The sequence below is a fragment of the Narcine bancroftii genome, chromosome 1 (assembly GCF_036971445.1).
Source record: "Narcine bancroftii isolate sNarBan1 chromosome 1, sNarBan1.hap1, whole genome shotgun sequence".
NCBI classification, from domain to species: domain Eukaryota; kingdom Metazoa; phylum Chordata; class Chondrichthyes; order Torpediniformes; family Narcinidae; genus Narcine; species Narcine bancroftii.
In genome coordinates, this window is record NC_091469.1 from 15,246,235 (window position 1) to 15,258,820 (window position 12,586).

Genomic DNA, 12,586 nt, shown 5'->3' on the forward strand with positions numbered 1-12,586 from the left:
GCCATAGACAAGTTAAGATGAAGGGCCTGTTCCTATGCCATGAAACTTTATGACTCCAGTACAGTTCAGAGGCATACAGCAACCAGGCATTACTTTCATTGAATAAAAACATGTTGAAAATTTACATGGACATTAAATTATGTAAAATGAATGATTAAAAGTGTAAATCTCAGACAAAGTCATTCACTTATCAGGCTTCGGCGAAAGCAAGCAAGGAAAAAAGGTAAGCTGAGTTATTTGCCTTCGTATTCAGAGTCATGCCAATAGGGTTAATGCTCTGTACTGGGTGTCAGATGTGGGAACAATGGGTGACCTCCACCCTCCCAAATGGCCACATCTGCACCAAATGCAGTCACTAAGGGAGCGAATTAGGGATATGGAGTTGCAGATTGATGACCTGCGGCTTGTAAGGGAGAATGAGGAGTTAATCGACTCAACTTTCAGGGCGATAAATACTCCAGAACCCATGTCAGATAAGTGGGAAACCGTCAGGGGCGGGAAGAAAAAAGCGAGAAAAATGGAGAGCACACCAGTGACTATCCCACTCAGCAACAGTTATGTTGTGTTGGATTCTGTTGAGGGAGATGACCAGACATAAGATGGCCACAGGCACCAGGTCAATGGCAATGAGCCTGGCAGAGTGGTGCAAAAGAAAAGGAAAAGGAGAAATGCAGTAGTTATTGGGGACTCCATTGTCAGGGGTAAAGACAGGAGGTTCTGGAGCCAGATAAGTATACCCGCATGGTGTGCTGCCTTCCTGGTGCAAGGGTAAGAGATATCACAAATCAGGTCCAAAATATTCTGAGAGGAGAGGGAGAGCAGCCTGATGTCTTGGTACATGTGGATACAAACGACATTGATAAGAAAAGTGAGGAGGTAATGAAAAGGGATTATAGTGAGCTGGGACGAAAGCTGAAAGACAGGAACGCTAGGGTGGTGATTTTGGGATGACTACCTGTTCCAAATGCAAGTGATGAAAAGAATGTAAGGATAAGGAAAATGAACGTGTGGCTGAGGTGCTGGAGTACAAGGCAAGGATTTGGCTTCTTGGATCATTGGGATCTCTTTTGGAGAAGGCATGATCTTTACAAGAGGGACGGGTTGCACCTAAATCCAAAAGGTGTCAACATTTTGGCAAGTATGTTTGGTATAGCAGTGGGGCAAGGTTTAAACTAATTTGGCAGGGGTATGGGAACCAGAGTGATAGGGAAAAGGGTAGGGAAGATAAAGTAATGGCCAGGAAAAGTAAAATAGAAAATAGCAGCATGTTAAGGAACCCACAAGAGAAAATGCTCTCCTAGATCTAGTGTTGTGCATTGAGATAGGTAGAGTAAATGATGTAATAGTCAGAGACCATCTGGGAAATAGCAATCATAGTATGATTGAATTTCTCATTCAGATGGAAGGGAAATAGTTAGATCTAAAACTAATACATTATGCTTAAACAGGGGTGACTACCATAGGATGAGGGAGGAATTGGGCAGAGTGGACTGGGAGCACAGGCTAATTGATGAAACAGTTGAGGAACAGTGGAAGATTTTCAAAGAAATATTTTGTCATGCTCAACAAAAATGTATTCCGGTCAGGAAAAAGGGCAGCAAGGGAGGGAAAAATCAACTGTGGTTAACAAAGGAAATAAAGGAGAGTATAAAATTGAAGGTGCAGGTGTACAAAGCTGCAAAGACCAGTGGGAAACTGGAAGATTGGGAAAACTTTAAGAGACAACAAGGGGTTACAAAGCGGGTAATAAGAAATGGGAAAAAGGATTATGAAAGTAAATTGGCACAAAATATAAAAACAGAAAGCAAAAAATTTTATAAATATATAAAACAGAAGAGGGTGGCCAGAGTTAACATAGGACCCTTGGAGGATGAGAAAGGAAAACTAGTAGCAAAAAATGAGGAAATGGCCGAGGCATTGAACAAATATTTTGTGTCAGTCTTCACGGTGGAAGACACGTCCAGCATGCCCAAGTGTGGAGTTAAGGATGCAAATGTTGGGGAGGGCATTGATAAAATAGTTGTTACAAAGGAAGTAGTGATGGAGAAACTAATGGGACTAATGCCAGACAAATCACTTGGCCCTGATGATATGCATCCAAGGGTTCTGAAGGAAATGGCAGAAGTTATAGTTGATGCATTCATTGGTGGTCATATACCAAAATTCCTTTGATTCTGGGCAGGTCCCAGCAGACTGGAAGACAACAAATGTCACGCCTCTTTTTAAGAAGGGATGTAGGCAAAAGACTGGAAATTATTGGCCAATTAGCTTGACGTCTGTAGTTGGAAAAATGCTTGAAGCCGTCATTAAAGATGAAATAGTGAAACTTTTGGAACGTAAGGGTTCAATCAGGCAGAAGCAGCATGGTTTTAGAGAGGGAAGATCTTGTTTGACAAACTTGTTAGGATTCTTTGAGGATATAATGGGTGTGGTGGATAGAGGGGAACAGGTTGATGTTGTATATTTGGATTTCCAGAAAGCATTTGATAAGGTGCCGCACAAGAGACTTATCAGTAAGTTACAGGAAAGTGGAGTCCAGGAAAGTATATTGGCCTAGATTGAAAATTGGTTGTCTGACAGGAGGCAGAGAGTCAGGGATAAATGGGAGTTTTTCAGGTTGGCGGAGAGTGGTAAGTGGGGTGCCGCAGGGGTCAGTGTTAGGCCCACAACTGTTCATCATTTACATTGATGACTTGGACGAGGGGACAAAATGTGGTGTAGCAAAGTTTGCGGATGTCACCAAATTGAGTGGAAGAGCAAATTGTAATGAGGATGTGGAGAGTCTGCAGAGGGATATAGTTAAGTTGGATGTGTGGGCAAAGGTCTGGCAGATGGAGTGCAATGTTAGTAAGTGTGAGGTTCTCCACTTTGGCAAGAAAAATGAAAGAGCTGAATATTACTTAAAGGGTGAAAAACTACAGCATGCTCTTGTGCAGAGGGACTTGGGAGTGCTTGTGCATGAATCGCAAAAAGTTAGGTTGCAGGTGCAGCAGGTTATTAAGAAGGCAAATTTATTAAGAAGGCAAATGGAATGTTGGCCTTCATTGCTAGAGGAATTGAATTCAGGAGTAGGGAGGTAATGTTGCAACTGTATAAGGTACTGGTGAGACTGCACCTGGAGTACTGTGTCCAGTTCTGGTCTCCATATTTGAGGAAGGATATACTGGCTTTGGAGATGGTCCAGAGGAGGTTTACTAGGTTGATCCATGGGATGAAGGGGTTGACTTATGATGAAAGATTAAATCGTCTAAGATTGTATTTGCTCGAGTTCAGAAGAATGAGAGGAGATGTTATAGAAACAGATAGGATTATGAAGGGTATGGATAGGATAGATGTCGGAAGGTTTTTTGAGCTGGCCGGGGAAACTAAAACGAAAGGACACAATCTCAAGATTCGGGGGAGTTGATTTAGGACAGAGATGAGGAAAAATAGTTTTTCCCAGAGAGTAGTGAATGTTTGGAATTCTCTAACCAGGGAAGTGGTTGAGGCTGCCTCATTAAACATATTTAAAATTCGGTTAGATAAATTTTTACATGATAGAGGAATTAGGGGATATGGGGAGAAGGCAGGTAGGTGGAGTTAGGTCATAAATTAGATCAGCCATGATCTTATTGAATGGTGGAGCAGGCTCGATGAGCCATTTTTGGCCTACTCCTGTTCCTACTTCCTATGTTCCTATACTTCGAAAAGTTGTTGGAATAGCAAGGAAGTAATAATGAATGTGTAACATCAGTGAGCAAGAGAAATCTCCACTTCTATTGCCACAAGATTTCTCAAATGGGCACCAATTGCAATTATTCAAATAACATATTATTTAAAGAACTGTTCCATTGCCATAAGTTCAAATTGCAGTTCTAGACACATCAGCCGACAAAACTTTAACATCCTTAAAACCGGACTCTAAATGGAAGAGCAAATTAAGAGGTTTTGAAGGAGAGATTTAACAGAGTATTTTCCTGGTAGCAAACCAATGGTACTATACCTCAAATCTCTGAGAGCTGACTTTCTTTCCTTTCTTTGACCATACAATTTTAGGTCTCGGATCTCCTGAAGTCTGGCAGATAAATGACGCAACCCCTCCTGAGACTCCCGTCTGGTCAATGGGAGTTCTTGTAAACTTTGGTGGTGCTATAAAAAGAAAGGAAAACAAGAAATCAGATTCTTTGATCACTCGTGACTCTGTTGCTAAGCAATGCTACATTTCATTAAAAGGAGTTAAGTAAATTTGTGGGAACTTTTCTCAGCTGCCTCCTTTAGAGTTCACGCCCATGAAAGCAAATGTATTTGCAGGAGAAATTTCCAGTGTGAATTCCTTGAGACTCAAAGGAATTCAGTCGATGAATACATTCAGATATGAGATGAGTAGTGATTTTGTGTACCCAATGGAGTTTTTAAAATGTTATTCCAATGTATTATTTATTGTATGTATTCATTGGATTTATTAATTACAATTTGTGGCATCTCTTGCTTCATGACATTTGGACTTTGGATATTTATACCAGGGATCTTCTGCTATTATAAGCTCTGTGGGGATGAATTATTTTCAAATTTCCAGGCAGAGTTTAGTCCTGAAGAGGTGAACCAATATGCTAAATTATGGAAGATAAATTGTATTAAATCTATTGAAAACAAAAGTGCTGTGCATGAATTTCAAGCATTTTAATTTTAAGTGGCTTGAAGGATAATTAGGAATAAATATGCAAACTTTTCATTCTCAGAAACAAGAAATTGATTGCCAAAGTTGATACTTTCTTGTATGTAAGCCAAATGTACAGGGGCCTCCATTATGTGTGGGACAAATACACATTTTTTCCTTTATTTGCCCCTGTGCTCCACAGTTTTAAATTTGTTATCAAACAATTCACATGTGATTAAAGAGGACATTCCTGATTTGATTCAAGGTTATTTAGAAACATTTTGGTTTGATCATGTAGAAATTACAGCACTTATTATATATTGTCCCTTCATTTCAGGGCACCATAATATTTGAGATATTTGGCTTCACAGGTGTTTGTGATTACTCAGGTATGTTTAATTGCATTGTTGGGGCAGGTACAAGAGAGCTGGCCTTGCTTCTAAGCTTTTGATCAACTTCGGCGTCTGAGGTTGCCGTTTTTTCCAATGTGAGGGGTAGAGATGTACATATGAAAGACAAAGAAGTCATTATGAGGCTGGAAAACAAGAATAAAACAGTAAGAGACATTGGCCAAATCTGAGAATTACCAAAATCAACAGTTTTGAACATCATTAAGAAGAAAGAGCTTATTGGCAATCACAAAGGGACTGGTATTGCAAGGAAGACCTCAACTGCTGATAACAGAAGAATTTCTCATCATAATGAAGATAAATCCCCAAACGCATGTCTGACAGAACATAAACACTTGTCAGGAGGCAAGCGTGGATATGTCAATGACTACTGTGCAGATGACTTCATGAAAAGAAATACGGAGGACACGCTGCAAGATGCAAACCACTAGTTTGCCACGGAAAGGATGGTCAGATGACAGTTTGCCATTCGTACTTAAAAGAGCCTACAGAATGCCAGAAATGGTCTTGTGGACAGATGAGACCAAGATTAATTTGTATCAGAGTGGTAGTGTATGAAGACGTAAAGGAGTTGCCCAAGATCCAAAGCGTACCACCTCTGTATTTCTGTTCATGAAGTCTTCTGCCATCAACACCCACCTCCTGAAGAATGTTTCTGTTCTGTCAGACATGCGTTTGGGGGTTTCACTTCATTATGGTGAGAATTCTGATATCAGCAGTGGAGGTTTTCCTTGGGATATCAGTCTCTTTATGATGACTGATCTCACCAGTGTGCTCTTCCTTCTTAATGATGTTCTAAACTGTTGAGCTTGGTAATCCTAAAGTTTGTGCCATGACTCTTACATTTTTGTTTCTTGTTTTTCAGGCTTATAATGGGCTTTGTTGACTTTCATTGGCACAATTCTGGTCCTTAAGTGGAAAAATAGCAACTACAGACACCAAAGGGGATCAAAAGCTAAGAATCAAGCCCATTCCTGCACCAATGAAGTAATTAAGCATACCTGAGTATTCACAAACACCTGTGAAGCCATAGATCCCAAACATTATGGTGCCCTGAAATGAGGAGACTATGTATAAGAAGTCAAACCAAAAAATTTCCAAATAACCTTGAATAAAATCTGGAATGTTCTCTTTAATTACATGTGAATTGTTTGTTTACAAATTTAAAACTGTGGAGCACAGGGGCAAATAAAGAAAAAACGTCTCTTTGTCCCAAACATTATGGAGGGCACTGGACATCTGCACATCAAATTAGATACAGAACAAGGCTAAACAGTGGACACATTTAATTAATTCAAACAAGGTCCAATGAAGCAACCATGATGAGGAAAACATCTTTTGCATAATGCCCATGGGGTCATTTGTGGGATGCATTCATTTTACATTCCACCACAAGAGAAAGGAAAATTGGAAAGATGTACTTCTTTCTAATGATATATATTTTGTCATTGTAACCCAATACACAGTATCTCCATCATATCAACTAACTCAACCTTGAATTAATCAAGTAAGTTCACATTGTGATCTGCAATGAGATTTCAAAATAACCCAGTGGGTGAATGACCACCAAACAACCTCCACTAAACACCAGTAGATCAAATTGGCAATTTTCTCAACTGAAGTCAGATTCAGCAATGATTTCAGGGTTTTGCCTATGAACATCTGCCCCCTGTAGGGTAAGTCAGGATATGGGCAACCCCAGTCAAGAGTGCCTAGTTTCTCTTTATCCATTCACTTGAATGACCAGAAAAGGAGTTCATTCAAGTCCTAGATTTTTCTGACCAGCACTCCACGCTGGATCAGCCCTGAAAAGTCTCAGCTCTGCAGCAACACATGACTCTGTAACTTAAATACAACAAATGGTTGAATAGAGTCAGCCAAATGAGGGGCAGTCCTGTTGAAACATGGAGTATCTTGAGAACAGCAAACTGGGGGATATAGTTATAATGTGGTTATTTAAAACTAAATTGAGCAGGAACATCTTTCTGGAGAAAGTTGGTAAATCTTGCAAGTTCCCTCCCTCAGACTGCATCTTTAGGAGTATTTTAAGAGAAAGAAAACAGATTTTTGAATTTAAGGCTATGGAGCATGGGCATAGAAGGTGAGGCTTGGGGCAGATCAGTTGTGATCTGATTGAATGATGAGGCAGGCTTGAAGGGCTGACTGACCTTATTCTGCTCCATCTTTCTGATATTCTTCTGGTCAGATGTGCCCAGTAGACAATTCAATGCAAATATATTGAACAAAGAGTCTGCATTAATGTGAGGTATCATGGAAATATTGGGTGATAACAAACAAGACAATACCTGCAAACAGTTAATGAATGACATTTATCAGTTCAGAACAGAAGTGGAGGATGAGAGTTACTTGCAGCAGTGCCAAGGGTAGAAAGATTTGAATTTAAATTTGACTGTAAGGATCAGCACGTTAGAAGGCCCTTCCAGCCCATGATACCCATGCTGTCCCATTACACCCAATTTGCCCACTAACCCTGTATGTTTTAGAGGGTGGGAGGAAACCAGAGCACCCAGAGAAAAACCATGCAGGTTACAACTCCTTACAAACAGCGCCGGATTCTATGATTGAGAATACTTAGATCTTTGAAGGCAGATAATCATGAAAATGATGGGCCACATGGCTTATTTAAGCTTCAACTTCAAGAAAACAACTCTACAATTTGTCTCAAATTTTAACATTCCATCTCTTGCCACTTGTCTAGAGTGATTCAATTGAATAATTTGGTGGCGGACTCGCAGACAAAGTTTAGTACAGGGGTTAATTTCCATCAACTTCCATCGAAAACTCAGTGAATCTGGTCACTTGTAGTCCAAGTGAAACAAATGCTTTTCGGTGCAAGGATGTTCAACTGAAATAAACCATGAGCATTTTATTGATGATGTTGGCAGCAATATGTGGTATCTAATATGTGCCTTTTTATGATTGGATAATGACTTCATCAGGAGAAACTGAGAACTTCCAAGTGACTTTTTCATTTTTGCAAACCAACTCAGAGATGACAGTGGTTTGAAAAAAACTAGTCAGAAAACAACACAGTATGAAAACCAGCACAGCATGCTCACACCCACAATGTGCATCTGCAGAGCCAAAGATGTCACAGTCGAACAAGTACATCCACTCAACCTATAAGAAAAATAAAGTCAACAAGGTGAGGACTGAGCATTTCAATTTTTATCAGAACAAGAAGAAAACAAAACCAATCACTTGGCAAAAATGATTGAAGTATTTTCAATGTATACGTCCGTCAATTTAAATCAGCATTTTTCAAACTGCCGCCTAAACTCTCATTCCACCTTAAGTCATCCCTCTGCCATCACTGCTCTGTGATTAGTCAGGGATTGCTTAATATTGTATGCGAGTGTGAAGAAAAAGTTTGAAAGCCACTGTTTTAATCATCCCTAATTGACTCGTCATGTGCACGGTTTCATAACTCCAAAGGAAATGGGCCAATGACAATTTTTCTCAAGCAAAATATTTCAGTAACAATCGGATCTAGAGCAGTGATTCTCAACCTTCCCTTCCCACTCACATATCACCTTAAGCAATTCTTTACCAATCACAGAGCACTGATGGCAGAGGGATTACTTAAGGTGGAATGTGAGTTTGAGGGGCAGTTTGAAAACCATTGATCTAAATGGTTTGCCCCTTTTATGCCCTATTACTTGTTCACTTCTATATTTTTTTTTGCATAGTCTTCTCTGTCACCTGCAGGGAATCCTACTCATTTTCCTCCCTTCCGCCTTTGACTAAGACCACCTGAAACAAAAGCCAGCAGTGCGCTTTCAGCCCAGTGTTGCCGCTGGTCTAATTGGGTTACCAAAACTGCCCCAACATGACACACAAAGGAATCTTCTGAGCCTTCGCCTCCCATTCCTCATCAAACCCCCACCTTCTTGCTGGCTGCCATTCAGCCCCTGATCCACACAGTGAAAGATGGTCAGGGCCAGTTCAGGAGGTGCAAGTCTTACTTTGCCCATCCACCAATGCTTTGATTTATGTGACCTTTCCATTTCATATCATGTGTGCTCTTCACTTTCTCATTGACTGTATTAACTTAGATAAAAAATAATCATTAAAGCACTCCAGCATCTTTGACCCAGCCCTGAACTTTGGTGGTTAGACTGAAGCTGCAAATAGCTCTTACCAAAATATCAGCATGTGTCGGCAGCTATTTATAACCTTCCCTGATAAATGCAGCAGGGAACAAGGGAGCAACTGGAGCAATTCATTGCTCACTGCCCCCTGTCAATGTGAGGAACTGCGAATGTCCATGAACGATCCTGAAGTGATAGGTTACAAAGTATCACATGACAATTATTCATAATGATTCTTATCCTCTGATTGGTTAAGGAGAAATGCATTTTAAAACAACTGGGTCCAAAAGTTCAGACATGTGACACATCACAAGCAATGCAATTGAAGAGTCGCATTAACTGTGACACAAGTCACGAAAGAAGTTTGTTCACCTTAAGAGAAACACGAGAACTGCAGATGCTGCCATTTCGAGTAAACGGAGACTCAGCAGATCAGGCAGTATACATGGAGAGATGGACAATCGACATTTCAGGTTGAGACCCTTTATTGAGATTATGAATTGACTGTCCATTTCTCTCCATGGACGGTGTCTGCCCTCCGACTCTCTCTCAAGTTTTGTTTGTGATGTTATTTGTTTCCTTAGTTTGCAAGTGAATGGATCAGGTATGCCTGTCTGCCATTTAAATGCAGGGACCTGAGCCTCCCTGTTGTTGGGAATCTGTAATGGAAGAGGCATTAATGGCTTCAGCCCTGATTCATCAAAGATGCAGATTTCTACTCCTGCCTGAGATGGGGCCTGCTGAACCTTTGAGAGAGGAAGGGATTGAGGAAACTTAGCATCTACTCACATCTGGAAATACTGAGGCAGGTCCATTCCCATAGCCATTTCTGCAATAATCCTGCCCAATCTGTCCTACTATTCCTTGCCCCTTGTGTTTTCCAGCCACCAAACACAGCTGGCGCATAGTTTGTACTTGAAATGTGACTCCAGAAATTACTTTGGGTCTTGCATTGCATTAATGTACAAAATAATCACTCCCACTGGCACCTCATCACAATATGCTGAGGCCCTTGGGCACAGTCATTTGAAGTGACTGGGAATATAAGCAAACATGCACTTTTTATCTGTACTCATGTCATACATGGCTTATCAAGGGAGCTGGACTCTTCAACCATTCACAGACCAATACTCTAAAAAGACATACTGAGTCTCTCCCTTGTCAGTTTATTTGACACCAATCCTTTCAGTATGAATTTAAATAATTTCCTTCAGCTGCAACAGTTTTAGTTACAGCCCTTTCCCACAATTATTTTCTGCTCACTGACAACCCAATTGAAATCGTACTTCAGATACGAAGAAGCTTGATCATAAACATTTCTTTCCATTCATTCAAATAACACTTGAAGCATAAAGCTAATTCCGCTATCCGACAATCCATTTATCTATGGATCCGAAATACTAAGTCAATGGCATCGTCCTGCTGGAAACACTGACACACGTTCAAAGAACGTGTTTCCAGAACCTCGAGAGGTTCTCCTGTTCCTCACGAGCTCTTTTACATCGCTTACAAATTCTACCCTGATGAGACCCCCTCTGCTCACACAGTCCGAAAATGGGCTTCATAGACATAACAGATGCCCAAGGAAACTGAGATTTTTTTTTTGTCACATCGTTCTTTAGGCACAATAATTCTGCTGCAGAAAGCTGTAAAGCACAGGAAAAAGCCTTTTCCCCCCCAAATTGAAAAGTGGGATGTTCCTTCGAACATGAGATTTTTGCTGAAAGATTTCAGCCAGATGATCTTGGCATGAAATTGCCAGGAAAGTCCAGGTTAGGACACATGCATTGCATGAGAGGCTCCACTGTGGAGAAGTCTTCAATGCAGGTAAATGGCTGTCGTCAGTCTGTCTGCAGTCATTGGGTGATGGAGAAATAAATGGGATCTCGCCCTGTGGAGCAGAGATTGTTAATGATATCTTGGACACTACAGCAATTAATAAACTGTGGCCTACATCAGCTGTGATCTTGAGGCTATGATGTTCAGAGGAGTGCCTACATGTGTGTGAAGGTGCTGAATGATAATTGAGGTTACAAGCTGAGTGAGGATGACTTTGTGGAAGCTCAGCCTGTGTGAATATTGCTCCACAGGGAAGAGCAGAAGAGCTGGAGCTTTGATCAGATGATGTGTTGGGTACTGAATCCTTTTGCATCTTCAGAGACGTGGTCCATACTGATGTCTGTGGTGGGTGGGAGAAGTCTTCGATGAAGAAACGTTTTAGCATGGGACAAGCAGTTTGGGTCAAGCCAACTCGTGAAGATATAAGATAATATCAATGTTCAATGTGAGCAGTGCGTAGTATGAGTTGAAGACGTGGGGTTTTATACCGTGGCTTGACAATTACAGCTGGGTAAGATGATTGGCCCTTCAAAACCAAGTGTCCATTGTTACCGCTGATCGCTCCTTGATGATATTGAACTTGCTGTGATTCAGACAATCTGGTTAACCATGAAGGACAGTGGGATTTGCGGTACTGCTGATGTCACGTGGTCAAGGTTGACAGAAAAGGACCAGCACAGAGATGTCTGTGGAGGAGAAGGTGCAGAAGTAATTCACCAAGATGTCGCTGGGATAGAAGGTTTCAGTTCAGAGGCTGAATCTGTTTTCAAAGGTTAAGAGAAGACATCTATGAGGTACATAAAATTATGAGGTATCGAGGTAGGGTTAGTGTAGAGGTTAGCACAATGCTATTACAGCACCAGAGATCAGAGTTCGAATCAGGTGCTGTCTGCAGGGAGTTTGTACATTCTCCCCACGTCTGCGTGGGTTTCCTCTGGGTGCTCCAGCTTCCTCACATGTTCCAAAAATGTGCTGTTTAGTAGATTAATTGATCACGTGTGTATTTGGGCAGTGAGAGCTTGTGGGCTTGAAGGGCATGTTACTGTGCTGTATCTCTAAATTTGAAAAACAAATTAAGAACTACAGAAATGGTCGACTGCAGGAAAATTTTACCCACATCAGTGATAAGCAAAACAAAAGGATATGGATTTATTTTGAGATCCAGCTTCTGGCCCACAAGTTCATGCTGCCCAAAACCACCCATGCAACCAATTGACCCACAAATCCCACACACCTTTAGAAGCTGGAGCATCCAAAGGAAATCCACGCAACACAAGTAGAGCACACAAACTCCCCACAGACAGCACTAGATTCGAACACGGGTTGCTGGCACCGAAAGAGCATTGTAAAAGCATAATATTCTTTTATCTCATCTTCCAATGGCACAGTATAGGGTAAGACTGAGAGGTGATCTGAGGGGTTCCTTCCTCACTAGCGAGTGATGAGTATGCTCTACCTGAGAGAGTATGGAAGCTGACTCCCTGGTAGCAGTTAACAAGTGTCTGGATAAGTGTTTGAATCAAGCATTGTAAGCTCCAAACTAAATGCTGAAAGATAATTAATACAGGTCATCGAGATAAGTGCCTATG

The 12,586-nt window shown here is 41.0% G+C and overlaps 1 protein-coding gene across 13 annotated transcripts in view; it reads right to left on the reverse strand.

Moving 5' to 3' along the window:
- LOC138755303 (receptor-type tyrosine-protein phosphatase delta) overlaps window positions 1-12,586 on the reverse strand; it is a 1,191,445-nt gene that overhangs the window by 912,138 nt on the left and 266,721 nt on the right. For all 13 annotated transcript variants that reach the window (XM_069921133.1, XM_069921109.1, XM_069921060.1 and 10 more), the window contains exon 3: window positions 3,983-4,128. In XM_069921133.1, coding sequence (XP_069777234.1) covers window positions 3,983-4,128 — 146 coding nt within the window. The remainder of the gene's footprint in view (window positions 1-3,982; window positions 4,129-12,586) is intronic.